The 27,829-nt window shown below is 49.1% G+C and overlaps 1 protein-coding gene and 1 long non-coding RNA gene across 7 annotated transcripts in view; one reads left to right on the top strand and one right to left on the bottom strand.

The window, feature by feature from the left end:
* The window catches only part of FAM222B (family with sequence similarity 222 member B), a 38,616-nt gene continuing 10,787 nt past the window's right edge, over positions 1–27,829 (bottom strand). The window contains exons 1-4 of one of the 6 annotated variants that reach the window (XR_005813946.1): positions 13,652–13,807; positions 12,483–12,610; positions 2,691–7,246; positions 1–1,963 (exon numbers count right to left, since the gene is read on the bottom strand). Coding sequence is in view for 5 of the 6 variants with exons in the window: in XM_040532382.1 (XP_040388316.1) it covers positions 5,661–7,246; positions 12,483–12,564 (1,668 nt within the window). In the remaining variant the exon portion in view is untranslated. Of the gene's footprint in view, positions 7,247–12,482; positions 12,611–12,834; positions 12,840–13,651; positions 13,808–20,180; positions 20,192–27,829 lie in introns of those variants that run through there. The other 5 variants (XM_040532382.1, XM_040532385.1, XM_040532381.1 and 2 more) reach the window with 5 other exon arrangements.
* LOC121057767 lies at positions 13,956–26,892 on the top strand. The gene is made up of 2 exons (XR_005813947.1): positions 13,956–21,954; positions 22,049–26,892. It is a non-coding gene; the product is annotated as an uncharacterized LOC121057767 (long non-coding RNA).

The following is a 27,829-nucleotide window of genomic DNA, read 5'->3' on the forward strand; positions in this document are numbered from 1 at the left end:
TTTTTGCGTCCTTTATTAAAAACCTGCCTGGGCTCCCCCGCCTCCCCCAGAGCTTCCCAGGAACGCATGGTTTGAGCACCAGGGCAGCGAGGGAGAGGGTTTAACGGGGGGGGGGGGAGCAATGAAACCCCGGTGCAATTTCACCTCTTCAATTTTAATACGTCTCCCAGGACAGCAGCCCTCCTGGCTGAATCTACGGCTTGTACCCAATTGCCTCGAAATTAGCTTAAACTAATTAGATAGAATACTCCGGTAATTTTATTACAATTTGGCCTTGTTGAGCACTGGAAGAGTGTCAGAAGCGCCGCGGCTGCGCCACGACCCCACCAGCAGCCCAAGAGCCCGGCCAGGTCTCCGCATGCACCCAGAGCCCGCGCGCTGTGTGGGACTGGATGGTAAATCTGGGGCCGAAAGCAAAGAATTAAACCCGGTTTTGTGGCATTGGCCAGGCTGGAGCGGAGCAGAGGCACCGGGCAGGAACCACCTCCTGCCCTTGCATTGTCCCCAATCCCCCTCCCTTCAGCTGGGGGGAAATTTGGGGACACGGCATGGCATTTTAAGATTATGGGTGAATTTAAGTTCAGTGCTGTCCCGTTCCCAGCCTGGTGTTGGTTTATTCGCTACAGCTTCCCGTGTTCTAATTTTCTACACCTCCCATAGCGCATTGCCTACCTTGGACCCAAATCAATTTTGGCAACGTGAGCACAGCACGGGGGGAAAGCCCAAACACAGCAATTGAAGTGTCGGAAGAAACCCACGCTCAACCTAAAGAGGAAGTTTCCAAGGGTTGAACCTACTCTGCCTTCCACCAGAGGCTGGGTTAGTTGTGCCTGAACGTAACTCCTCGGCGGTGGCAGCAGCTGCTCGTGCTGAGGTCCCCACTGGCCCAATATCCCCACGCCGATAACCAGGGCTAGCTGATGTAAGAGGCTTTGGAAGAGGCTCTGCAGAACGGATTCCTCCTTGTGGAGACTGATGGAGACCGAAGTGGTTCCGGCAACCCCACAAAAGATGTTCGTTTGTCGTCAGAGAAATTTAGACGCCCATGTCTTTCGAGCAAGTGCAGAGGGGTTTGGAAAAAATCAGTAGTTGTTCTGTTGTTCTCTCTTCTTGCAGAGGAAAACACACAGTCAGTCCCGTAAAGGAGCTACATGATCGCTGGGAATGGAGGGAATCCCCTCGGCTCCCGTCTTCTGGAAGAGGTCTATGAATGTTATGATCCCCTTTAAAAATCTTTATTTAGTTCTATGCTAAGAACCCAAACTGGGCATTTATTGCACACGCTGTTGGTGTCAAGGCTTCAGAGGGCATCGCTGGGAGCAGCCCCAAACACCCCGAGCCCTTCTCCCACCCCGGAGGAGCAGCCCCGTACGGGCAGGGCGAGGGACGGACCTGACCTCAGCATTTGTTCCACCTGGGCAGGACGTCAGACTCCTCTCCCACTGACTTTGTGAGCAATTCTTTCAGCACTTCCCTGCCTCTGACATTCTGCATCGCCTCTGTTCCTCCCGACCTCCTCGGTGCTCTTAGGGGAGAAGGGCAGCCGGGTCCTACCCCACGCACTGTGCCCACGCACCCTGAGCCCCCTCCCCAAATTCCCTTTAGGATGTGTCCAACCCCAACCACATCAAGCACCCGCTGGGTATTTCTGTACCCCCCCCACGGGCCAACCTGCCTCACGCACTCGCCCTGCATACAAACAGCACAAGGGGCAGAGGGACCAGGGCTCTCTTTCTCTCTCTCTTTTTTTTTCTGCTTTACTTTTTTATTTTTCCTGCAGACAAAAAAAAAAAAATCTAGTTCATACCCGTAGCACATAAGAAGCAGCGTATATAATCAGTATGTGGTTTAATCAAATACAGCAGCAATTCCCCGTTGTCTCCACCGTGAGCCCCAGCAAACATTTCTGTTTGGTTTCTACGGGAGTGGCCAAGTCCCACGGAGACGTCTTTCACAGCGTAAGCTTAAAGAAAGAAAATTCACAAGTGTCTTTATAAAACATTAACTTTGGGCTGTAACAAACTGGGCTTGAGATTTAACAGCTTCAAAGCTTCTGCTCAAAAGAAAAGACACGGAGTGGAAGCTTCCTCCTGGAAGGTTTTACACCACTTTCCTGTTTATCCCTTCTAGAAGCTATTTCATGCCAACCTTCGGCTGGCAGGGGAGGTGCTAGAAACCACCAGGATAACAAGATTCTGCTAAACCAGCATGGTACTGTACAGGGGACAGGGTTCGGTGCTGACAACACAGCATAAATAGTTCAGAAAAACATCTGCAAGTGCCCTGCTCTTTCCTCAAAGAGCAGAATTGCCACCTGTGGGTACCCAGGCTCCGCGTACGAGCGTGGAACCAGAAATCTGGTGCTCGTACTTCCTATGCTGGAGGTCATGAAGCGACTGAGCCGCAGAGGAAAAAAAAAAAAAAAGGCAAAAAGGAAAGAAGGCGAGCGCTGCGGTGGGAGCAGCGGTGTGAACTCCTGGAAGGCAGCTGCCTGCCTTGGCATCCCCAGGAGCCAAGGGGTGCTGGTCCCTGCGCCGCTGCTGCCACCGCGTTCGGCACCATGAGCGGCACCGGCCTCCGGGCTGTCCTTCAGCGAGGAAAGGCCCAGCACGGAGCGGAGCGTGAAACAAATGGCACAGAAACACCTCCTACCGCACTGCGGTGCCACTGGCCTCGGGCTTAAGCCTCACCCGCTCCTCCCTTTGCCACCTGGCTGGGCAGCGGTGCCAGGCGGGGCCGCCCTGCAGGCTGAGGCTGGGCTCCCTGCGCCTAGGAAGGAGGCAGGTCGGCGGTTGTATTTCTCTGTGCAGATCTGATGGGGAAGGAGGAGAAAGGAGAAGCTATTAGCTGCTGCGCAAAGGCGAACGGTCGCGGTTAAAAAAAAGCCCTCGCTCCTAGAACAAAAAAAAAGGAAGTGTTGTAGTATGTTTTCATAGGAGAGCGATGCCTATTTTTTCAAGCAGGCACCTGGCAACGTCCCACCTGGATGAGGCTTGGGAATATTTTTGCTTCCCAGTCCTGCTGCGCCAGGGCAAAGTCTCAGAGGTCGTGGCTCTCCGCAGAGCAAGTCACGGCGGTTCCCAGCGTACATCCATCGCTAACAGCCACATTTAACACCAGGCATCAAAACCACTTCAGCAAAGACCACGACACGGGGCTCTGCTCAAGGCCCTCTCTTAGGAGAAGAGCAGGAAGGAAAAAAAATAGTTTTAAATAAGAGTCTGGGGTCAGATTTGTAGCAGGCTAACGAAGAGAGGAGATGCCAATATTTTATTTAGTAAAAAGGTACGTATTCAGGTAGCAGAACACCTTACAGTAACTAACTTAGCAGGAAATGTTAAAGTCATAGCACAGCCCTAGATCGATTTGGGGGAGCGGGAGAGGGGAGACGACAGGGAGACTGTAAGGGAAGCAGCTTCAGACTCGAACCTCGGCTTCCAATATAATGTATTCAGAAAAATATTGCATGAAAAGCCTCAGGATTTTAGTTCTTTCATAGATGTATATTTACCAGTTTTCACAAAGACTGCAGGAATACGATTATAAACAATAAATTAGGACTTCATGTTGCTATCATTTGGCATAACACAATCAGGCAATTTTTCCTTTTTAAATATAAGGCAACACAAGCCAACACATAATTTAATCCGTCTTTAGTCAAATTGCTTAACTTTGCTAAAGAGTTATCACTAAAGAACGGCTTATAGTACACTTAAAGGAATTTAAATAATGACATAAGTGTACTAACTTACGCAAGGAGTCAGAAAACGTACTCTGCTAAGCTTTGAAACCTAAATATTTGTTACAGCCCAGGACTACACATCTAAATTAAAAAAATACAAATAAATGTTTTCTAATTTTTCCATTTACGAAAAAACTTTAAGAATCTCTAGCCAACTATGACGTCACTTCAAAACTTGTAAGTTTTTTTTTTTGTGTTTTTTTTTTTTTTAATTTTTGTATGATGTCTTAAGATTTTAAACCATGCTCGTTAAGGAAAGTTCAAGGAGCAAATACTTAAGGCTTTGTTTTTCAAAGGGCTGTGAGGGAGGCCAGTGGATGGCAGAGGCCAGTGGGTTCACCCATACACAATGCTACTCAAACCCACACTACCAGGCGACATTCATACAGAAATATTACACTTAAAAGTTACAGTGTAGAGCAATAGTTTTTTTCTTTTTTTTTAGCCAGTGTACATATAAAGAATCAATGCATTTATTTATTTATTTTTTTTAATTTCCAAACTTGATTGTGATCATTATGTTCAAGTATTAGCCTCGTTGACAGAGATGAGGAATTTTCTACTTACAACAAATTCGGCTCTCAAAAAGGAAAGGTTATGTTTCAAGACACGGAAGAGAACAAGACGCTGAGGTTACCAATAGTTAGTGTCCTACCGGTCACTGACTCGACTAGCTGCTGCGAGTGACTTGGGGAAGGAACAGAAGTAGTTAGGCACCGAGACTCCGGGAAGAAGGTATGTTATTAATAGCTCCGCTAATTCCCAGAGAGGAGAATCGTTCCATTAAATCAGCTGGGGCGTTTTGCTGTAGGATACGGGACTCTAAAGTCCCCCGGTGTCTCGTGGCCGGAGCTTCGCTTCGGATCCACCGCCTCCCGTTCCACCAGAACCGCTGCTGGAATGTGAGAACATTGAGAACGTGGCTCCGCGCCTCCGTTCATCGCACCGGAGACGAGCTGGAGTTACGTCTCCTCGCCCTGAAATTCATTCTAGCTACCGGAGAAAGCGGCTGAACCCTTTTTGGGGTTGTCAGTGGGTCTGGATTCCCCGAGGCGAGCCGCAGCGCAGCCCATCGCCTGGGGACAGCCAGACTCCTAGCAGCGAGGGGTTCAGACGACGTTAGCTGGCGAAAGAGGAGCGGGGAAGGGAAATGTGATGCAGAAAAAGGCAGCTACAGACGGCAGCCAGGCTGCCTGGGCCCTAAAACCGCCAATCCCCCTCCCCACACCCTGTCCACAAAAAAAAAAGTGTCGGAAAAAAAAAAAATCTGTCGGAGACTTTTGACTTTGGATAAAGTCTAAACGATAAATGCCGGCATCTCCGCAAGAAACGGCTGGAAAGCTTCTTCCTATATTAATGCCTAAATACGTACCCCTAGCTAGCTCTTTTCAAACGTAGGCTTCTTTTTCAATTAAATAGGCCTCTAGACAGTGCAAATGGTCAATGTTTAATGCATTAATGAAATGGGCTTTCGAGCTGAAAATAAGCCCTGCTTCCTGACAAATTCTGTTGCTCTTAATCTTCAGAGGAAATTGAGATGGAAATTTAAGCGGCTACACTACCTGGCTCTTCAAGGAGCTGGCGAACAGATGCAACTGTGAAACCCTGCAGCAACTCAACATCAGTCCAGCACGTAGTTACTAAGCAGAAGGCAAAAGCAGCACAAAGGGGATTCTGCGGTGAGGAAACAGCTGTGGCGTGAAGTAGTGTAATGAAATTCTTTGAAACAAAAGGCATGTTAAATATTTGATGCATAAAGGAGAGAGAGATAACATGTAAGCAAAGCTTTTAAATATACAGTATGTCTTCTTCCAACGGTTACTATAATGATCACACAAGTTTGCAAGTTAAAAATGCCTTGCTTATTAATTAAAATTAAGACTAAACCTCTAATTCTGTCTGTGAAAGTGACTGCAGCCTATCTATACCCTGGGTGTTGAATATGAAGATTTCGACTATCGGTTGGTTCAGGTGCTCGGTTCATGGGGGGCCGATGGACTTTTCCCAGCACGGCCATGCTCTGATCTCTGAAGCAAGACTGCTGGAAGTCCCCGCTTAGGTAATCCATGGTCTGCATCACATTATTCTGGCTGGATGGACCAGCTCCAGCTCTGTAATGAGTTCCTCCCGCACAATCTAGCGGCGCTCCTGCCGGCTGTCCCCCGTGGAAAGGCATGGCGAGGTCCTGGGACCCGGAGCTGTCGCTGTTGGGCGTGGGCAGGATGTTGTTCCACATGGGCTGGAAATAGTGCCCGTTGGTGTACGGCAAGGGTCCCTGCAGGCCGTTCACAGGCGGAGAGGGCGTGGGCTTCTCGAGGGGGGGCTTCAAGCTGAACGACTGGCCCATGCACAGTTCTTGAGGGTAGCTGGACGTTTTGCCGGGGAAGCTCTGCCCCGCCATCTCTCTCTGAGGGTGCTTCCCCGCGAGTCCAGCGGGCCCAGCAGCGTCCCCGCACATTTGCTGCAGATGTGCAAGCTGGTGCTGGTTCCACGCGACCGATTTGATTTCGTTCTGGTACGCAGGCGGCACCCTGTTAATATTCACCATGGGCACGTTAACGGAGGCAGAAGGAATAGCAGCAGCAGCATGGTCTACAGGGTTTACTACACAGGAAGGCATGGGCGTAGGGACATTGTGAGTAGATACCCTGGTACTTGCATTGATAAGCAGGTTGCGACTTATGGGGCTGGGGTTGGCGATCTGTCCCTCACAGACTGAGGTAGTGCTAATGCCAGCTCTGGCCTGGCAGAACTGGTTGATCTGGTGCACGATGCTGCTCAGGTCCGGTGGCTGGTTCTGCTGCAGGGTGGCAGCCATAGAGAGGGGAATGGTTGAGGTAGACACGGTCACATTCGGCGGCGCGTCTGCATCCGGCATCTTTCTGCTTCCATGTAAACCCGGCTGCAGCAAAGGGTTCGGGGGGTGCTGCAGAGTCTGGTGTGCCATGGGCTGAGGATGCTGCAAGCCCTGCGGCTGCTGCATATTCTGAGGGTGCGGCAGCGCCTGCGGCTGCGGTATCCCCTGAGGGTGCGGTAAGCTTTGTGGCTGTGGTATACCCTGAGGGTGCTGCAAAGTCTGTGGCTGCGGGATGCTCTGGGGGTGCGGCAAAGTCTGTGCATGCTGGAGAGCCTGCTGGCGAGCAAGCGCCTGGGGGTGGGTTAAAGTGCTAGGTGCAACGTAGGGGGTGGAAGGGGGATTCATCATCGCTTCCGGCAGCAGACGTGTGCGTGTCCCGTCAAAGTCCTTGATAATTCCTTTCGCTGGAGATTTGACTATGGCCAGGAGGCCCGTTTTCGTGGTGGCCTGAGACGGGTAAGGACTGTACCTCTGGCCCGAAGTATCAAGTCCGTTCACAGTACGGCGTATGTGTTTCCTCTGGGGAACCTTGACACTGTTTGGAAAAATCTTTATAGTCAGTGGATTGTTGGCGACCTTCTTAGCATAGGCATCCAATTCTGCTGGGGTAGGATACTGTGCAGATCTCATTTTCTGTGTAGTGTCCCCTGCGGAGAAAGGAAATTCATCAATACTGACTCTGGCAAGCAAGGGACCAACCCCAGGACACGACAACCACGCAGCAAGGGGAGGAAATCTCCAGGGAACCGAGAGGCACCAACTTCATCTTCCCACACCAGCGAATCGTCTACCAGATCCCTCGTTCCCTTTATTAGCTGGAGACCAACAGAACCCCAGTTCGACTTCAGGCAAAAACTGCCTAGAGGAGCAAAACCAAACCAGTGTTTTGATCAGAGTACGTTTACAGCTGGACAAAACCAGGTAACGTGCTTTAAGCATTGGAGCCTGCAGTACTTATTGTGGCTGGTGGTGGTGGGCCAGTCTTTCATCTCTTAATTTAAGGCTGCCTCCCCGTGACCCTTCGAGCCATTCTCAAAATCTTTAGCGTGTAATTCAGAAAGCAGAAAGTTATGAATTAAACATTAAACTCACGGAACGCCGAGGTGGGAGCCTTACAAAGCACTTCGGCTCAAGCCTCCATTTAAATCTGAGCTCTTTCCTAGATGCTGCCATCTGAAAGCACTCTGAGTGTCTTTTTGTCCATTAGGAAGTCCTTGTCAGTCCAAGTTCAGCACATGGAAGGAGGCTATGCGTACGTTATTTTATGGCTGGCAATTATTCCTTCAGCTGAATTTTCAGCCTGGCACCTTGCTAGGGACAGCAGCCCGGTCGGTATCAAACAGCAGAACTGTGTGATTACCTCACAAGATTAAAACCATGCTGCTCCGCAGACACAGACAAAAGACTTCTGGAGACAGAGGTGTGGTTTCACTTGTGCTGATTTACCAGATACCTACCTTGCCTACCAGCTTGAAGTGCTTTTGGAAAGAACTTCAGAAATCTGGGGAAGTGCTTGTGCCTCCCGTTGCAATCTCACTCCAAGCAGAGACTTGGGCCCTTTCCCTACCACAAAACTCCTACTTCAGAAGTCATTTTGTAATCTTCAAATAATGGCTCGCAGCTTTTACAATCCGACTTTGCTTTTGCCTTTTTTTTTTGTCCCCACCCCGCAAACAGGAAAAAACGCCCATCCTTTTTGCTCAACTTTTCAGCATCCCCGTGCCTGAAAGGAGGTGAAACACAGGAGCCAGCTCCTCCAGAGCCCAAGAGCATCCCAGCCCTGCATCTGGCTCTCTGACCCGCGGAAATCGAAGTGCTTGATGCTCTCAGGCAAGCAGCCTTTCCTTTTGAAAATCCATCTCTGATTCTTCTAAGCAAATTGCCTCCAAAAGGCTCCCGAATGCAGCTGAAGCGCGAGGAGCAGCCGGCTCGCACTCGCTGTCTCTGCGTCCTGCGGCTTCCAGCCTTCCCGAGCGAGGAGATCAGTGCTGCTCTAAGAGCACTTACCGTCAGAAAGTAAGGGCCAGAAAACGGAAAATAGGATGAATACCGAAAGGAAGGATAATTATAGAAGTATTAAAAATACCTTTTGTGAAATGAGAAGCCCTGCAAGCGGGCTGCCGTGGGTCCCTAGCACAGCACGCACCGCGCTGCCGTTTATACTCGTCCCTCTGCGTGCTGTCCAAACACTGGCACACAGCACCCTTCTTCTTAATCAAAGCACTCATTTGATATTAACCTGAATATCCTCTCTGTTCATAGCCCCGTATCTTCCGCTGCAGGCAGGCGGTTTCTGTCTGTCCTTTTGAGAGCTGCTGTGTCCCTAACGGGGAGCAGAACCTCTGAATTGCGTTCATCAGAGGCCAAGGCCTCCGTGAGCTTCCCAACCTTTATTTTTAGCAATGTTCCAAACTCACCAAGTTCTGTTTCTTCCCCCTGGGACGACCCCTTGCAACACGCCATGAATCAGAGAAGAGCCACCAACGAGGGACAAAGGAGCCCACACCTTTCTGTATTATGGTTTAAGTTATGGTCGTGTCCATTTTCACACAAAGCTTTCATTTTCAGGTGAAAAATTCAGTGGATACTTCATGACATCTTTCTCATCGAAATTTCCCTGCCTGCTTGAAACTTCTATAGGCACACCAGCAAATTAGGTGGTAAACATTAACGCTGGATGGATACACTAAGTATTCTTTTCCTCAAGCATCTGTCCTTCTGTTACGCAGGAACTGCAAGGGAAGCTTTTAGGAAGGAACTGACTTTGGCCAGGCTGCATCTACCGGTTACAGCGTACCTGCAGTCCTGAATCTGGATGGATTCCTTCCTGCGAAGGGTGAAAATAACCCCTCAGTCAGGCTTAAGCAACGCATGAACGTCACGTTTGGTACCCTACGAAATGGTAAACCATCTTGTAAATCCCTTGGACGGGATCTTCTGGAACCAACCATTTCAAACAGATCTCTTTTTTCATACGGCTAACATTACGATTACTCTTACTGCGAACTACCTCACCCATTCTACTTAGGCCTGACCGAGATGATGGGTCCCAATGTCCTGCTTAAAACGTTGTTTTGCTGGTAGTTCCACAGGCAAGATCCGATGATTGGAATAATTAAGACAACAACAACAAGTATCATGAGAAAGGAGAAACACATTACAGGGTGATCAAGAGTCTGAATATCTGACCAAAATACCCTATAAACCAGTAAAGAACGATTAGGTCTTGTAACTAAGGGAATGGAAAACCAGCTAGAATAGACTGAAAGAAAATGTTGGTAGTAGGAAGAACGCATGCGAGATCCGTGGGCAAGTGCCAGAACTCTGTACCAGGCCACAAAGGTTCCATGAAGAAAGCAACGGGACGGTGAATGCAAGGCAGAATACTTTTTGTTGAAAAGCAATTATTTCATGTTTACTACAGGGTAAAGCCGTGCATACGAGCAATTACCCCCATAAACTGATCGCGCTAACGCTGAGGCAAGCGGCTCATCTGCTTGCATCCTTGCAGGCGTCGCACCACGCCGGAGCTATTTTTGTCAGATGAGATACACTCCTCTGCCTCACCTCAGCACTAATGCAACATCTTTCAAGTGCACTTCACATTAAGCCTTTAAACCCCACAGCTTTTAAAATTGCCTATGGTTAAATTTTCATTAACGTTAAATAAAACACAACCGGGCCTTCAGGATTCCTGCCCTGTTGAGAGCGTCTGCACCGGGACAAGCGAAAAGCAGCCGTGCTCGCCTTCTGCACAGAGGTCTCAGCCGCAGAAGACTTTACAGAAGGAGCCTCAGCTCCCAGATCGGAGGTGATTTTGGCTGAGGATGCTGCCTTCGGCCTCAGCTGCCCGCACCACCTGTCCTGTGATGCTGTCATAGGTTGGGATTCGAAGGAAAATAGGAAATCTGAAGTCCCTTAGTGGTTCAGTTTCAAAAGGAAGAAATACGTGTGATCAATCCACAAAGCACCTACTCCACGGACCATCTTTAAGAAAAATGCCTCTTACTTGAAAGTAAGAAAAAAAAAGATAATTGAGCCAGTGTGGAATTTTAAGCGTGAATAAAAGTCTGATCCAGAAAATGACACTTAAATCGTTAATACAAACACGGTAAGTCTGAATAAAGGTTATCAGGTGGAGTTCTGTGCCTTTTGCTAAAGCAACAGCACCATTATTAAAGCCCTATCCCACCCCCCATCAAAAGTCACGAGTCACTGTTCATTAAAAATACTCATTAACTCAGCTTTCCCTTGGCCAGGGGCTAGACCACTCGTGCATATACAGTATGTAGAGAAATGCACCAATTAATCTTACACACATCTGCAGCAGGGGTGAGCAAGGTCTGTATAAGCAGTTTCCTCCTCCATATAAATCAGAAAACACTGGAAGAGCTGAGCATTACCACCGCCAGCCAGTGCCTGCCAGCTACTTCTGTCCTGAATTTTTTTAAATGCAGTGCCCCGAAGACTTCACTAAGCAGCATGCAGCGACGCTTTCAGCACGGTGATACGTCGTTCTCCGGAACAGCACCGGGTACCATCAGGTTAAGACACTGCCCCCACACCAGCACACTGCCTTGTAAGCTGTGTAATTAGCAAACACCTGAATTATGCACAGCTACGCTCGCACGAACCTAAGCGATTTGCTTTCAGAGCTGAGCTTTCCAACCCGCCAAAGACACTTCTCGTAATGCCAGAGCCGAGGCACGGCCTCACCACGGCAGCCTGCCTTTTGGATAAGCGCATTTTAGTCAGCAAAATTCAGGCTGGAAATGGGAAGGGAGAAGGGGAAAGCCTAGCTTTGCACCTTCTAATGAAGTCCTTTTGTGAGTAGGGATTTTTACAATTGCCACAAGTGTCATTACAGGCACCAAGCCTGTGGAGTCGGCATAAATGCTCCCTAAGAGGTGCTGGGGAGCACACGTGTACGTGAACAATGTCACGCACCACCGGCAGGACTGGTACTTTGAGAATGTCACCCTTAACTGCAAAATTAGCTTACCTATTTTCAGCAGCATCTTAACCATGTTAACAATTTAGCTCTAACCGGAGTGTTAATTACTTGGTTTTAAAGAGCAACGAGTCCACGAGCAGACCGAGGGTACCAAGATCTCCCAGTGCACGTTTCGAATACAAGATACATCCCTGTGAGCCAAGTACACAGCTCTTACGTAGAAACCTTCTGTAATTTCAGCTGAACAATTAGGGTACAAAAATAAAGAGCAGAGCCAGAGCCAGATTTTAAAAACCTCTAGCCAATAACCTTGCATTCCCAAGTGTAAGTTCTCCTGAAAATACCACTTCGACTATCAAAAGGAACACTGAAGTTATCAGGCATGAATTATCACAGTACTCTGCAGACAGATTTTGAGAGGCACCAAAGAGACATCAGAAAGAAGACGGAAACTTTGAACTTTAGTAAGTTGGGCTGGATCACTAATATTTGCGGTATATGCCCCAGGTGTGTAGAACAACAGAGCTGACCTCAAAAGGTTTGCATTAGCCCGATCTAGCTTTTATGGGTGTCTACGAGTAATTAAACGAATCGAAATGAAAGAGTCGGGAAAAAGTTGTGTTAAGAAGCAAGTCAACCGGCACACTTTTAGCACAACATGTTTCCAGCAGAGGCATGAATCTCACAGAAACCTTGCCTGCATTTTGTCTCGTGGTGGTTAAAATTAACCTCTGGAAAGCCCTGCTGCACGCACGTGAACCTCCACAGCGCTTTCTCGCAGCCATTATTGAGGGATGCCTTGAAGGCACAACAAAACGAGGCCTCTAACATTAAACGTTTTTTCCACTGTACCCTAAATGTTTATTTCACAGCTGTACCAGAGCCAGATTTAACAGTTAACCACATCCTGCAGACAAAACGTCACTCACATTTCTGAAGTCCAGTGTTCATCTGCGTGTAAGAAAGAAGCTGAAAGGAGAGGTCACCTGGTCCTGGCAGACAGGCCAGCATGGCAGACAGGCACTAACACAACATGGGGCATTCACTCCTCTGCACACTGCAACAACAGAGAGACAATTCAAAGTTATAATACACGGAGGAACACGGAAAAGAAAGAGGCAGAGAGCCGTCCCTGGGTGAAGGCCTGACCAAGCACAGATGCACGACCACTGGCCCGTACCGAATCTCCTGGCAGCAGTGGAAACGCTTCGAGAAGTGGGTCGGCTACTTGCTTAAACCAAAATACCTCTGCTGTCTGACACGCAGAGGGGGATCCTTAACTCTCTCTTGGATTTCAAAGACGGTTGTTACGGATGGCAAAGAAACCACCCTCGTTCATTTGACTATGTAGTGAGAGGCGCTGGCTACCTACCAGCTACAGCCAAAGCAAGTCCTCTGCAATAATCCTGTCGACGGCTCTTTTACATTGCATATAAAGGCACGGCACGCAGAAATTGAAGGCGAGGTATGCGGCCCTCTGCCTCGTGGCGAGACCAAGCTGCGCGCCACAGCCTGTGATTCCTGCGGGGCGTGAGGCTGGATGAGGAAGGGCTCCAACCTCTTTCACCTCACCCCTCCGGCCGTGTCCCCCGGGAAGCACGGCGGTGCTGCCGTCCTGCTCTGCACAGGCTCCGAGTTTCTGGCCCCAAACCCTCAAACCAAAGCACGAAGCACCAAAGCTGTTTATATGCAAGCTCTGCACAGCCACACTCGAACCCCACCATCGCTCTGTGAATACAAGGTGGGGTCCAGCAACAAAGCCAACTCAGGATTCAAGTCCCCCAACATCACCAGGGCTGGGGAGAGAATTTTTGGTTGGAACAAATTCTCTAGACGCCACCTGGCCAAGCCCCTGCTGCAATCCCCCCTACAACAGCGGGACACACCACCGACAGTCAGCCACGAGCGCTTCACAAAGCTCTGGAAAATGAGGCGGCTGAGCCAAGCTGGAGAAATCCATCCAATTTTCTCCTCGCCCAGATCTCCGCAAGCACCAGCGCTGCTCTGCAAGCGGTAGACCACGCACACTACCAGAAATGGAAGATGTGCAGCTGTAAAACCTTGCAAAACCAACTCCACACCTGGATTTTCTGCTCACGCTCTGCAGCAGGTGGAGTTCTCAGCCTTCCCCGAGGTGTTCTGACACGAACACCCACCACATCCACGACTTAGAGGAACTTTAGCGACTGAGAAGTTGCTTGCTGTCCACAGATGAGATTTCTTCATGACTGTAAGTACGCAATATTCAGGGAAAACTTCACAGACATCCTGTGGGCAGCAATTTCTTGCCTCAAATTACACCCAGCAAGACCAAAAGAAAAAATAAGATTCCAGCTCCTTTGAATCAGGAGACAAAACCACCGCACACTGCCTGAGCTTTACCTGCGTAAGCAACAGAAATGCTCGGAGTCAGCAAGAAAAAAATTGTATTTTTTCTCCTCATTTCATCTAGTTTGTAAGACTGTAAAAAACAAGAGCTATTTCTTAGCGGAAAGCAGGCAACAAAATTAAGAACCTTCACCGCAGTCGGAAAGCCACCAGATCACATCACTATCATATCCACCTAACTTTTGCTCTAGTAAGGTGTGATGCCAATCCAGGATTACTTCTTAACTGCATGGCCAAGAGAGCTCGGTGTCTGAACCATCACTGATGGCAAGTTTGTGTGCAGCCCTGAAAGAGAGAAAAGCCTGCTGCAGCGCAGCACAGCACCCGGACTGAGCGAGCAGCAGTTCCTCCAGCGAGACAGGGGCAGGGTCTGCTCACCATCAGCATCAGCGTCCATGACAGCCCCAGCACCGAGAGGCATGGACTTTAATATTTTAGAGCGGGCTATAAAGGCAAGTTGCTCCTGCAGATAGATAATCACTTCAGGCAATGCCAAAGGTTCATAAAAGATTGGGGTGGCAATAATAATTTTAAAGGAAATATCTGACTTAAAAAAAAAATCATTTTAAGTGGAAGCATATAATCATTCTCTTAGCCTGATTTGCAATAACCAAATTGATGCCATCTAGGTCACTGCTGAGCATTAAAAAAAGGAATTCAGACTTAGACAGAAGTGCTGACCATAACTCCATTACTGAATTCCATATTATAATTAAAATCCTGCTCCATTTTTTGTTCTCTATGAAATTAATATTTTTACAAAACTGGTATCTCGGTACTTGACAACAAACGCATTTGAAATTATCTTCACAAACAGATGCATTATTTTTTTTTTTGTTAGAAATTAACTGACATTTATTCCTTATGAGATTTCTCCTACTGACCTTCGACACGAGCTGGTGCAGACAGGTCGAGCAGACCACGGGGCTGAAATGACCTGAAATCTGCTGCACGTTTGGGTTACGGTGAGCATCCCCGGCTGCCTCGCACCGTCGTTACGCCTCAGGTCAGCAGCTCGGGGTCCTGACGCGGGGGCTGCAGGGCCCATCGCCCTCTCTTGTGCTCGGCTTTATTGCCTCTAATTAGTCCAGAGCAGGAGACAAACTGAACTTGGCACGGCAACAATTCCTAGCAGCAGCCTTGGCTCCATGGCTGCAACTTGTGTGGGCACCAGCACCTGCGAAGCTCCCCACGCTGCCTCGGTCCTGCGAGCACGGGAGCTGTGTTACTGGGGGAACTGGAAGGGACACAGCTGGTCAAAGTGTTTTGAGCTGTGCCAGGCTCGGCGACACCGTCCTCTAAACTGGTCAAACTGGGCAGCAGGCTGACCGGTAGGCTCTGGCAGCCAGCAGCGGAGGGCAGCTGTAAAACCCTTACCTTCAGAGTTTTCCAATCGCATTTTAAAGTGGTTCTGTGCATCACCAAACACAGCTGAGCGAGCTCTGTCTTGAGAACGTATATAAAAAGATAACGTACGGTTCCAGAGAAAAACAATCACTAGATTAAATAAATAAATACCCTTCTTTGAAGTGATTTTAATCTAATCTGGCTGCAGGATATAATCCTAACAGCACACGGACTGCAGTATGCTCTAGGAAATAGTTAGCAGGTTTAGACACATGAATAGATTTTTTTTCTCCTAAGATGCATTAATAATGAAAACTTTTAAAGCTTAACAAGGATTTACCGTGCTTGGGATTTCGGAGTAACTCTAACGTCGCCACAACGACTGTTACAGCCAGCCTTACCTTCGTGTTTTGGTCCAGGCAGCGCAGCGCATCCTGCGGAGGGCAAGCCAGGCTTCAGGGCACGACAGGGAAACTCACCTCTACCCACTGCCAGGGATACCACGCTGCATAGCCAAGGGTCAGCTTCAGTAAAACTTACCAAAATACTGCCTTTCTGGACTGAATACATTGCAAAAAAATATATACATAATTTTCTGGCTGGTATTCAAAGTGTACCATTGCCTCAGCCAGACCCTACGCCAGGGGGAACTTTTACAAGGTGGAGTAAAACCTAGGTGTAAAGCGACTCAGCACCAGTAGGAAATTTCTAATACTCCAACGCAGTTTTATCATTACATAAACAGACCCCACACACGGAGTTATTGCCAGGATTTTACATACGAGTGCCTGAAGCTCTCGAGAGGCCTTCCAGGGTAAGCACACAAAGGAAACACTCCCCGTAAGCCACCCCCGGGCAGTGAAATATGGGAAACCGAGCTGCTTTAGACGAAAGCAAGCTGGTGAAATCTAAAGTTAGGCTCATGAAAGTAAACACGCGTGTTTGAAATTCCAAGATTAACTGCGGGCTCGGGGCGGGAGGAAGCAGGAGCATCTACCCGCACAAAAGAAAAGCTCCAAACTATTCCAAGTTTCCAGCACCCCGGGGTCCCGTAAGCTGTTAGTTAAGCACTCGTGGCTGACCGAGACGCTTCACTTCTCCTCGTTGTTCACAAGGTGGCCGCGTGAAATTCCCTGGCTATCGGCAGGATTTACGGAGAACCCCGAACACGGGCTGCAAGGTCCGAATTCACCATATATATATGCATATATATATATATAAATGCTGCAAATGAAACCAAAAACGAAGGCGGGTTGTGAAGTTTCTTGGGTCCCAACGTTTGCAGGCGCTTGCCAGGGAAGATAATTGAATCGGGGCCAATCTTCCTGCTCCAAGGGAACCTCGGCGTCTCATTTACCCCCAGCAGGCTGCTCGGGACCGAATGAGACTCAGCCCTTTTCCTTCTCCTGAAGTAACCTAAATATAAAGGGGGTTAAAAATTTGTTCCCATTAACTGCACATGGTGAAGCCCCTGCCAACCTCGGTGCTCAGGATGGTTTCTTGCAGCCTGCCGGGTCTCGCTCGGCGGCCCCGGTGGTCCTGTGGCTCCCTGCCTCTCTCCAGCCCTGCACGGCCCTCTCTGCCCGGCCACTTACCGCACCCTCCGCTCGCTCGGGGCTGCTGAAAAGCCAGAGGGAGATCTTACCTTTTCCTGGAGAGAAATTAACAACCGAGCACCGTGCTGGCGGCCAGCTGGTAGCTCATCCCCTTAACGTTTTCTAAATGGAAAAGTGCGAAATAAGGTGCGGAGAGGCTGTCTTTTGAAACGGCGCTAAATCACGACAGCATCAGGAGTGTTTTGGGGTAAATAAACAGGAGGACTGAACAATAGGAAGGCACCTTTTATGACAAGTGGAGTGCTCCGTCAGCGTCTGCCTGTATGGGACCTCTTGGCTTCACGCGCTCGGGTGGACCTTTTGCAGAGCCCTGCAACAGTTTCCATCAAAATCAATTCCTGCTCCTCGCGGTTTAATTACCTATGATTTCGCTTGTAAACTGTTTCACCTTTCAGGCTGACCTCCATTTACAACGTTACTCAGGCGACAAAATTAAACAGTTTGGAGTGGGAAGCAGGGAGAATTTAAATGTACGGGGCGTGCTTTGGGAAAGGGCAGGCACCTGCTGCAGCACAGCTCCGCTCCCTCCCCGAGCCAGGAGGGCAACGCTCGGCGCGGAAGAAAAAGCAGAAGCTTTTGGGTAAGAGCACTTAAATGGGACGCTGCTCGTATCGCACTCCTCGTGCCACGCGTGACATCAGTTCCATCAAATCCCCTCCTCGGCTGAAGCAGCAGCGAGCTCAAGGTTATGCTCTTGGAATTTAAAAAGCTGTTTTTAGGTCGGTCCCAAGAGATTATTTTAAAACACGGTACGAGGCATCTGCTGGAGAGTAGAAGAGTTGGCTTTAATTGTACGAGGGGTTTTTACATAGCTTCTGACCTTTCATCTAATTGAGGCCTAAAGAAGAAAAAAAAAGAGGAAAAGCTACACGTCACTTCGGTTATTAAAATCCATCAGGCTCAGACTTTAGCCCTGGGATAACCGCAGCCAAAAAATTGACTCGCAAGTAATTATCACTGCTATCTGCAATAAAAGTTAATTGGACATAATTGAACTAAAGCCCTAATCTGAATGAAGCTGTTGCTGGCAAGAAGCCTGCTCCTGCCTGCACTTTGCAAATGAAACTGCTAAGCAGGGAAATGGACAAACACGGGGCTGCTCCCACAGCCTGCAAAGCGCCGGGCGAGTCTGCAAGCAGCTCGTTAGCTGCGCCAGGCTAAAGCCATTAGCGGGGCCTGTCCTCACCAGAAGTGCCTTCTGATGATACCCAAGTGCGACAGAGGTAGAGAGCTTCCAAAGCAAGTTTCAGTTTTACGGACCTCAAAATGATATCGACCGAAACCTCGTATTTGTCAAAAAATGCTAGTTTGGTGCATCCCCCGACGCTGTAAATATCGGTACAAATAACGCACTTTTGGAGTGTGCGGAGATGCTAACACCAAAAGGTTTCCAGTGTCGATAATTCACCGCCTTCGTGCAGTTCGAGAGCCCTTCCTGAGCTAGGACGAGCTGCTCTCATCTCCTCTGGGCAGCAGACAATTAGCTGCACAGTGCAGGTGGCCGGGGGCAGGGGGTGTTGAACGAAATTCTCGCTGATTTGCCCATTCTGGTTTGCGTTTTTGTTAACTAACAGACCAGAAAACGGCAGCCGTCTCCCGTACTGCTTTAGAACTTCCTTCCAATTTTAATTATTAACACCCTGCCCTTCACCAAAGCGTATCAAAGCACTTTACAAACATTACCGAACCCGCATAACCACTCCGAGACGGGCAAAAATTGCACACGACTCATTTTACAGAGGCTTAAGGGGTTTTTTGACCAGATTTATATTACAAGACGGGTCTCATGATTATGGAGCTAGCCTATGATAGGAGAGACTGAGGGATGTAGCTGGCTCACCACGGATCCCTGACGTAATTTTGGATGAAGCATTTAATCACCCCATGCCACGGTTGCTCCTTTTTAAAAGGATAGTAGCGGGCGACAGTTTTCCACCACGGGAGAATACTGGGAAGACAAATTAAACTGCAGAGCATCCAATACCCCCTTGACGTATCGCTTACAAGGTCAAAATCCGGGAAGGAACTGGAATCAGACCACACTTCGTACTCCTCAACTCCATTTACTCACCGCTGCTCCTCTTCATTTTCATTTGTCAGGACAGAGGAGAATTTTAGCTCAAGAAAGCTGGAACAGAGAACTAGTGATATAAATTCCCTTTCATGACCTAAATCTGTGGCTTATTTTACTTTACTCAAAGCCTATCACCTCTTTTTAAGCCTATTTTTAGATTTAACTCCACATTTTGCAATGTGGCAGGAGCTGATAGACAACACAGCCCTAAGTAGGTCTTGCCAGGTGTTGCAGGTCTCTTCTAAGGCTAAGGGAAGATGTAAAAAAGACAAGTCAGAACGTTTGCAGGGCCTGGCCACAGCTTCAAAGGAGGATTTCTGGCTGTGCTTGAAACACAGATGCTAGCGGTCAGCTATGAGACAGATGAGATACTGCCCTCGCCATGGGAACTCGAGCAAGAAGTAGGAAAATCAGCCCATATTCAAAAGGGATTTGAATAACTTTGGATCTGCCTCCTCTGAATTTTTCACTAGACTAAAGCACTCTGACCTTTAATTAATTTTCCTTCTCCTTTTAAATGGTAACTTCCAGCTCCGAGGCTTTTAACGCTGTGTTGGCGGGCGACGGGGGTGCGGGAGCAGTCTGGGGTGTACCCGAGCTATGTTGAGCAGCGCATAAATCTGCACGGTCATTTAGGAGAGGGAGCACAGGGTGCTGCAACAGCTGAACTGCAGCAGTTAACATCAGGGGCCAGGTAAATACAGCCTTGTCGTCAACGTCAGGAGTTGCCCAGGATATTAGGCTTCGATTCTTATTTTCAGAAGACAAAAAGCTTAACTTTCACCGAAAATAGCCCTTTTTTCAACGAGGTACTAAGAGGAGCAAAGAAACATTCCTTCCTCAAAAGCATCCATTACCTTCGGGGCAAACTAAAGCCACGTTCCTCCTACGTGCTTGAGCACCATCTCTACTGTAACAGGGAGAACAGACGCAGGAATCCTACACGCCGGTATTTAGGGGTATTTAGGTTAGCCCCGATGACGTGCACACGAAGCATACCCCGAACAGCCAGCCTCCAGGATGCTGCTCACGCACAGCCCAGCGGAGGCACGTTTCACCAACAGACGTTCTCCTTTCTTGTGCACGACTTCCTTCTGCCTTCAAGCGATAAGAAACCCAGCTACAGGCTGACCCTCTTCCCAGAGCAGAGGGCTCGCCGTTATAACCTCAGCAGCAGCACGCGTGTGCCCTGTGCCTGTTACGTGCCCCTTCCCCACACGTTAAGGTGGCCGGGAGAAGCAGGAGGTTGTAATTTTGGGGTTTATTTGACCACGAAGGACATGCACGAGCTGTGTGCTTCCTTGTGCATGCTCAGGCAGCATCCAGAGCGCCTCCCTCGCAATTTCTCCTGCACCAGCGCTGGACCACATGCCTTAGCCTAGCTGAAAAGGAAGCTTTGCTTAAGCACAGCAGACAGCCACCGAAGGGGAAAGGAAACGTGAAATACTTCCCTCTCCAAGTGGCTGCCTTGCACAGTTCACCATTATCTTTAGCTTCTCTCATTCCACACTTTATCCTGTAACAGCCCAGAATTAAAGTCTTAACGGGGACTTACAGAAGTACTTATGGCTGCACAGGACAGAAGAACGACAGTTTGTCCTTTAAAAATATCATCAGAAGTTAGAGATTCTGACAGTTCCCCGAGCAGGAAAGTAGCTCTCCTCCTCCGTTTCGTACAAGCTGATTATTTAATATTTTTTCAGAGCTATCTTTGAACAAATTTCACCTATACGCAACACACAAAGAGCAAGCCAGATGTGTTAGATATTGAAAACTCCGTTTCGAGTCCCGTTTTAAAAATAGACTCACTTGAAAACGAGAAAATATTTGCAAATAAGATGAGGCAGAATGAGTCGCACTTCATGCAAAACCCAAAACGGAACTCGAGCTAAGAACAAAAAAAGTGACTCACTCGCTGAGCAGGTGTCGGGGTGCGGGGTGGACACGGCGGCCAGTCGCACGTGGGCTCCGGGTTCCGCTTTGCGCTGGCCATGCACGTGTGCCTTTCTGCCCTGTGCACTCGCACTGCGAGCCGCTCGGCTTAGGGCTTAGCTGTTTGGCTACCGAGCTAAGGTCCCACCTATGGTGCAATAGCAGCAACCCGTTGACAAAGCAGAGGCGTGTACAGACGATTTTTGAGATAGAGGATTGGAGATGTGCATCTAACCCGTCACGGTGCCGGGGCTTCCTGCCGGACCCCGGCCGAATCAGCTCGTAGATAGATCCACGACCGTTTGCAAGCGCGAGATAAGACCTTCTTCTTTAGCTGGAGATGTCGTGCAGCCCTGCTGTGAAGACGACAAGCGTTCCAAGAACTCGAACAGAAGCCGCCACACAAGCACACAGCACTCACCAGCAGCCAACACAAGCCGCCAGAGGCACACGGAGGGGATGGACAGATGCTGCCGTGTTTTCCTACCGACTTCCAGACAAGGTACCGGTGCCCTGATGGCTCATACTGACACAGACCTGCCGTCCTTACCGACCTGCCACCAAACTCGAAGGCCATCTCCTAACTCAACGGAAAAAAGGACAAGAAATGCGTTCTTTGTGAGGCACCGTACAACAGCCCGTGCTCTGCTCGGTGCCTTTCCAAGAAGGATGAAAAGTGGCCAGCGGCACTGCTGACAGTTCAAAACAGCCACGGGGAAAGCAACATGAGCGTGCAAGGCACTTTCAAAGGCTCCGCCCTGCACAAAAACCAGAGATTTTTGTCTGCAGGCCCCACAGAACAGCTCCTACTTCTTTGAGCAGCCACGAACACATCACCGTGAACAAAAGCTTACGCTCAAAGGGATTTCTTTTCCCACAGCAAAGTTTACTGACTCCAGGTGAGCAGGAGCCTTCTGTTTGCTTGTGTGTCCTTCCCCCTTTGCACTTGCCTTTTTACATATATAAAAAAAGAAAGAGATGGTGATAAAGAAAGTGCACGGACAGGCCACAGATGCAGCTGTAACCGCGACATCCTTTGGCAGGGTAAGCACAACCTGGCTGCAGGGGGGAGAGCCTGGCCGAGCGCGTACCCCGGAAAGTCACCGAGGCAATCCCCCAACGGTTGCTTCATTTCCAGGCAATCTCTCTTCCCTACCATGGAGTAACCAAGCTAGCTGCGGTCAATGAATTCTAAAAGGTAAATTTTTCTACCTTCAATTAACTGCATTAGTACTGTTTATAACTGTGTGATTGATAAACGCTCTGCAGAAGCTGTAATTAATGTATTTTTCGTCTTGGAACACATAGCGAACCCCTTGGCACCCAGACACTAAATGAAAAGCAATTTATCAACCTGCTTTGAATAGCTCAATCCGACTCCTTAATGCAAAGAGAAGCACGCTTTGCTTAAGGCGCTACAGCCCTGTAAAAGCAACGCGTGCCGCAGAATCACAAATGCCATCAGACACAGTTTGGGTTTCGATAGGGATGACGCCGACCAGGACGCTCATCGTGCTGAGGAACGGGGTACGTCAGTAGGACCTGGGGCTTAGCCAGGATCCTCACCCTGGGTACAGCCTAGCAGCAGGTTGGCAGATGTGGTTTTCCAGGACTGAGGTTAGGAGGGTGTTTTTAGGACGCCGGACGAAGCTCTGGATTCTCCTCACGGCCAAGCAGCGCTGACCCGCACGGGGACGCGGCATCTCGGTGTTATTTCAGTCCAAACGTGATCGGCTGCTCACACAGCAGACAAAAATAAAGTGCTTACGGAGCGTTTGAATGCTAATTTCTCAAATTCGGTGTTGCTTTGTACGTTTGACATACGCAAAAAATAAAAACAACTCCAACAAGAACAAAAAAACAGCGTTTATAGAGGGAAAGGCTTGACATCACAGCATTTTATGTCGGTATTAGCTGCTGGGGGGATTAACCAGCCTTCAAAGCCTGAAATCTAAACTCACATTTCTGGAAGCACGGGCTCCACATATTCAGTAGAGAAGTCGGTCTGTCCTCCATATGGCAGCCTGAATGTAAGGATTACATATTTCCATTGCACATGTGAGTCTGCTCCCCGTTCCTGCAGTGTCTTGCCCTCTTCCATTTGTCTTTTGATTCAGATAAAAGCCAGCGCAGATCCTAACTGCTGATACAGAGAAAGGCACAAGACACAGTGTGACTTTGGATGAAGGAAGGAAAAAAAAAGGACTCAGGTCCAGACTGCTAGAGCATGTCAAGAGATTGTCTTTGAAACTACAGAACCAGAAATGAAAGCGCTGCTTTTTTATTTGATTTGATCAAAGCAACTGGGGATGGGGAGGGGGGTGGAAAGAAATCACATCCTACAGATGCAGGCTAAATTTTAACTACTTCACACATAATGCGGGACCAGCTGATCCCATACAGGCATAAATAAAGAGAGAAAACAAAGAGGTAAAGTCACCCTAGCTCTGAATGCGCTCTTTCCACAGATCGCTGCTTCAGGGTCTGCCAAAGAGCAACAGGAACCCATTTCAAAGCAAGAAAGGCACAGGAAGCATGTACCCAGCACTCTCGCCAGGGGCACACACTTTAAGTCTCCAGTGAAGAGCAGAGGAGCAAGCTCCTGACAAATCAGAAAAAATGCTCACAATGCAATGGCTATTTGGATAAATACCCTGCTCCTCCCTCCGCGACTCTGCTCCCCAGATCCGACTGCGAGGTAGCAGCGGTGTGAGACAACCCTCCGGAGGCAGGCTTTGTGCTGCTCGCTGAGAATTACCAGGAGGTAATTCCTTCTCCTCGCCCAGAGCATCCGCTCTGATCCACGCTGGGCACAGGAGAACCAGGCTTCGTGGAGTGCGAATCAGAGCACAGGTTCCTGCAGGCCCCAAACGGCAGCGGAGGAGAACCAGACAGCCACAGCTGCCACCCTCCCTGATAGGAAGGGTTATGAATACCTGCCGGGTCGGCTGTGTGCTTGTGGAAATTACCGGCTGCAGAAGGTGAGCCGTTTCCTCTGGGCTAGCATGATCAAGCTCTTTGCCTTTCGCTAAAAATGAAGCAGAAGTCATTTTAACACGTGAGGCAGACAACAGTCGCGCGCAGGGGATCAAATAGCTCTCCAGATGTTTGTTTTAAATGAAATTCAGAAGCCAGCATAAACCAGATTTTAAACACTGAATAATCCGCACCATAATTTGCATGAGAAAACTAGGAAAAAAGGGAAAAAGGTTCCGTCCTACCGCTCTGAAACTCTCCAGGAACATGCAGGGTCAGAAAGGACGTCCTGATGAGAAGGGCAGGAATCAGTGACCACAAAACTGAGAAGCAGATCTGTTCCTAGGCTCTCCAGCTGACACCTCCAAGTATGAACAGCCCCACACTGAAAACTGATGGCATTTCCCCCTCCTGATGGATGCTCCACGCACACATCCTAGGGCATCTCACGTGAAGAAAGTCTTTGACCTTCCTCACCAAGACTATTCACAATCACGGGCTGAAAAGCGTCTAAAAATCTCAGCCCTACATCTTTAAACTCCTTCCCACCTTGCTCCTTTAGTGAATGCCTCCTGATTGTGCGAAAGCAAGAATATTCAGGCCTCAATCTAGTAGCTTGGGTGTTATGCTGACAATGTCTCTGGAGAGCGGAAGAGAAGCGAGGACAGATTTCCAATAGCTCAGACGCTGCTCTGTAAGAAAAGCTGCTACACAGCAAGAGAGATAAATAAAGAGGGAAAGGAACACGCCGGAGAACTTCTCCCAAGGTCACATCAGGATGCCGAACGCCACCCATCTGCAGGGGGAGGTTTAGACGCCCTGTTTAACTACGTCCATCCATTTGCTTGCTGGCAGCCACAGTCCTCATTAAACCAAACTGGTTCTGAGCATGAAAGGAGGACGTAGGGAAGATGGTGCTAGCTAATAAATGCAAAGGGAAAGGCAACAGAGGCGGTCCCGGACGGGTGCTCTTTGCAGGAAAACGCAGCCGCGCAACGGGCAGAGCCTGTGCGGAGCCAGCGCGAGGCTCAGCGACACGGCGCATCCCCAGCGGAGCCTCCAAGCAAGGCTCGTGGCTCCTGAAGATGAAATTCTGCGCCGTTCAGGCACGAGCAGCACCGGGATGCCAGCAGGAACTGGAGCTTTTACGACTCTGCTGCCGCGCAGGGTCACCCGCCCGTCCCAGTTCCTCACTGCTTCGAAATAAAGGCTGGCGACACGTGGCAGATCACCGAGGACAGAGCGTGCCATGAAGGAAAAGCCCTGCCCCAAATATTATACCAGTTACTGCTGCGTGCCCTCCTAACAAGAGTGCTTCTCGCCCGTCTCAGCGGTCTGAAAGACACGCTGGGCAGAATTTCAAGCTATGACAAAGTGATCTTATCACTTCTGCGCCGCGCTCGCTACACAAGCCCCTGATTCAGCAGCATGTAAAAAAAAAATCTTCATTTGCATGAAAAGCACTCGCTGATCACAAAGTCTTCTGTTCAGCACTCCCCTTCCCATCGGCGGCAGCAAGATGCGAGAGCACTGCTGTCATTCTGCTGGCGACCGAGGTGGAATATTCTGCGTGTGCTCCCCACATTTTAACGCGATCTTTCCCTAAAATTTTAATAGTGTTTCGGAGTAACACAAAAGCTGCACACATCCAGTGCCAAGGCCCTCGTGTGCGATGCTTTCACTGGCACTTTTAATAACCGTGCCGCACAAAGGACGTTTCATATCAACGCGCAGCCACCACAAACACCTCCAAAATGTCTCAGACAAGTCCAGTCTTTTCCAGTCTGCGTTTACAGCGCTGGGTGCCACGACCCAGAGCTTAAAGAGGATGTACTGCAATCGAGAGGGAGGTGTAGTCATGCGGAGAACAACGTTCTGATTGCAGTGAGATTAACCTCTGTCGTGGGAAACCCAATAAAACACGTATTTTGTTATCTTTCATGACAAAGAGGCTGTTAAAGCTTAACGACGTTAGCAAAGTTTTTCCTTTGGACTAACCCATGAGCCTGTAGTACGAAGGTAAAGCACGCCGGCAGATGCAATTACTCGGTTCTCTCCTGATTCGGAGGGAGAAAGTCCACGGTTTCAGCAGCTGAAGACTTCATGCAACAGTCCCGTGCCCTTTCCCGATCACAGGTGGGTCACTGAGGCCAGTCCCAGCCTCCAGGCAGTAAACACCAGCTCTCACCTCCAGCTATTTGCCGGAGTTCGTCGCGTCCCACGCACACACCCCGAAATCACACGGGACCCTGAGCTAATTCAACATAAATACCTTCCACCCAGGCGGCGACGCGGTCCCCGTTTGGAAACATCTCCTTTCACGTCAATCCAGCGCCGACGAGTTCGGATCCGATCCCAAAGAGGTGCCGGGGCTGCCGCTGCTGCCTCCCGTGCGTCGCCGAGCATCTCGGCCGGCGCGTGGCCGCGAAGGGACGGCCCTACGACGGCTGCTGCTTGGAACCGGGCCGCCCGGCATCTCGTGTACGCTGCATTTTTGAGCACGCTGCTCTAAGCTGCTTTGCTAGCAATTTCTGGCCCGCGCGGCGTGCAAGAGCACAGCCCCGGCCTCACAAAGAGCAGACCCGTAAATGACATCTCGAGGATTAAACTGATTGAGATGCAATTTGCCTAGCAACCATTCATTAAGCAGAGTTCACAAACAGGCCAGCAATCTATTCCACCTCCTTATCCGAGCAGTAAACAGATAGCAGTCTCTGCTGTGTCCTCTCTCCGCCGGCTCAGACACATTGTAAACAGATTTTTCAGAAGTTTCGACTCCTACGGTAAACAGCGGAGAACAACCCTGCCCTCCGAGCGCCAGGGATTCGGTTCCAGCCAGCGCCTCGCCAGCCTCAAGCAGCTCCAGAAGGATGACAACGCAAATCAGAAGGCGAATGGTAAAACATCTCCCCGGTATTTTCTCACCTCGAGCACTAAGAGCCTAGCCCAGTCTTTCAAGAAAAACCTTCATCACACGAGCATTTGGCATTGCTATTCCGATCGCTGGAAAAAAAATCAATGAAAATCTTATTCCCCTCCTTCGTCTTCTGAAAAGAGTCGATAGGCACTTCCAAAGTCTTTGATAAAGCTTTCCCCCTTCAGCGAAGGAAATACAAGTCACGTTCTCCCTCCCGTTAAGCGTTTTTCCTCATAAAATAAGCAAGACAACGGAAGTGCCATCGGCAAAACTCAAGCCAGCTATTTCAACTTCAAGAACTTAGCTGAAAAGATTAAGCGAAATCGTGATTCTGCATCATTGTTTCCCCACAAGAACCATCTGATACTAACCCATTCTGCTCCAAAATTAAGCAACAAAGCTGAGCTCGGACACGTTTAAGACTATATACCTATACCTGCATGGTCTTCCTTTTTTCTTCTGGGAAATCACTGCGACATCCAGCACGCTCTTACAATTAAATATGCAAGAACGAAGAATTAAACTGGCTATGAATAATTAATCTCACATAATACCACTTCGTAAGGGAAGTCTGGCTGAATATTCCCACGGAGGAGACGTCCCCAAATACAAGGCACATCACGACCGGTGGCTTTCCTTTTGTGATAGGGTCTGAAGCCCCGAGTAACTTCACGGCTGCTGCTCGGTTCTGGAGAAGGTTCTTGCCGGCCGTGCCTCCCTTCTCCTCCTTCCCTGCCCATCAGGGTTCAGGAAAGCTTGAAGAAACGTGCGAGTGTTGCAAGAGCTGTTGCACTGCTCATCTGCACTTCGGAGCTCGCAGGCTTCCCCAACGCTGCCCATTAAAAAGTAGAAAGCAATTATCTCACTTCCCAGTGGAGGATAAAGCAAGCATGATGCAACAATTACTTACAAGATAGTATCAGGCTAAGGTTGGGAGAAAAAAAAAAACAATTAGAAAGGTTTGCAAGAGCTAAGGAATGCAGCTTGCTCTCCCAGAATCTATCTCGACGAGAACGATACCATCAG

The sequence above is a fragment of the Cygnus olor genome, chromosome 20, assembly GCF_009769625.2.
Source record: "Cygnus olor isolate bCygOlo1 chromosome 20, bCygOlo1.pri.v2, whole genome shotgun sequence".
Taxonomy (NCBI): Eukaryota; Metazoa; Chordata; class Aves; order Anseriformes; family Anatidae; genus Cygnus; species Cygnus olor.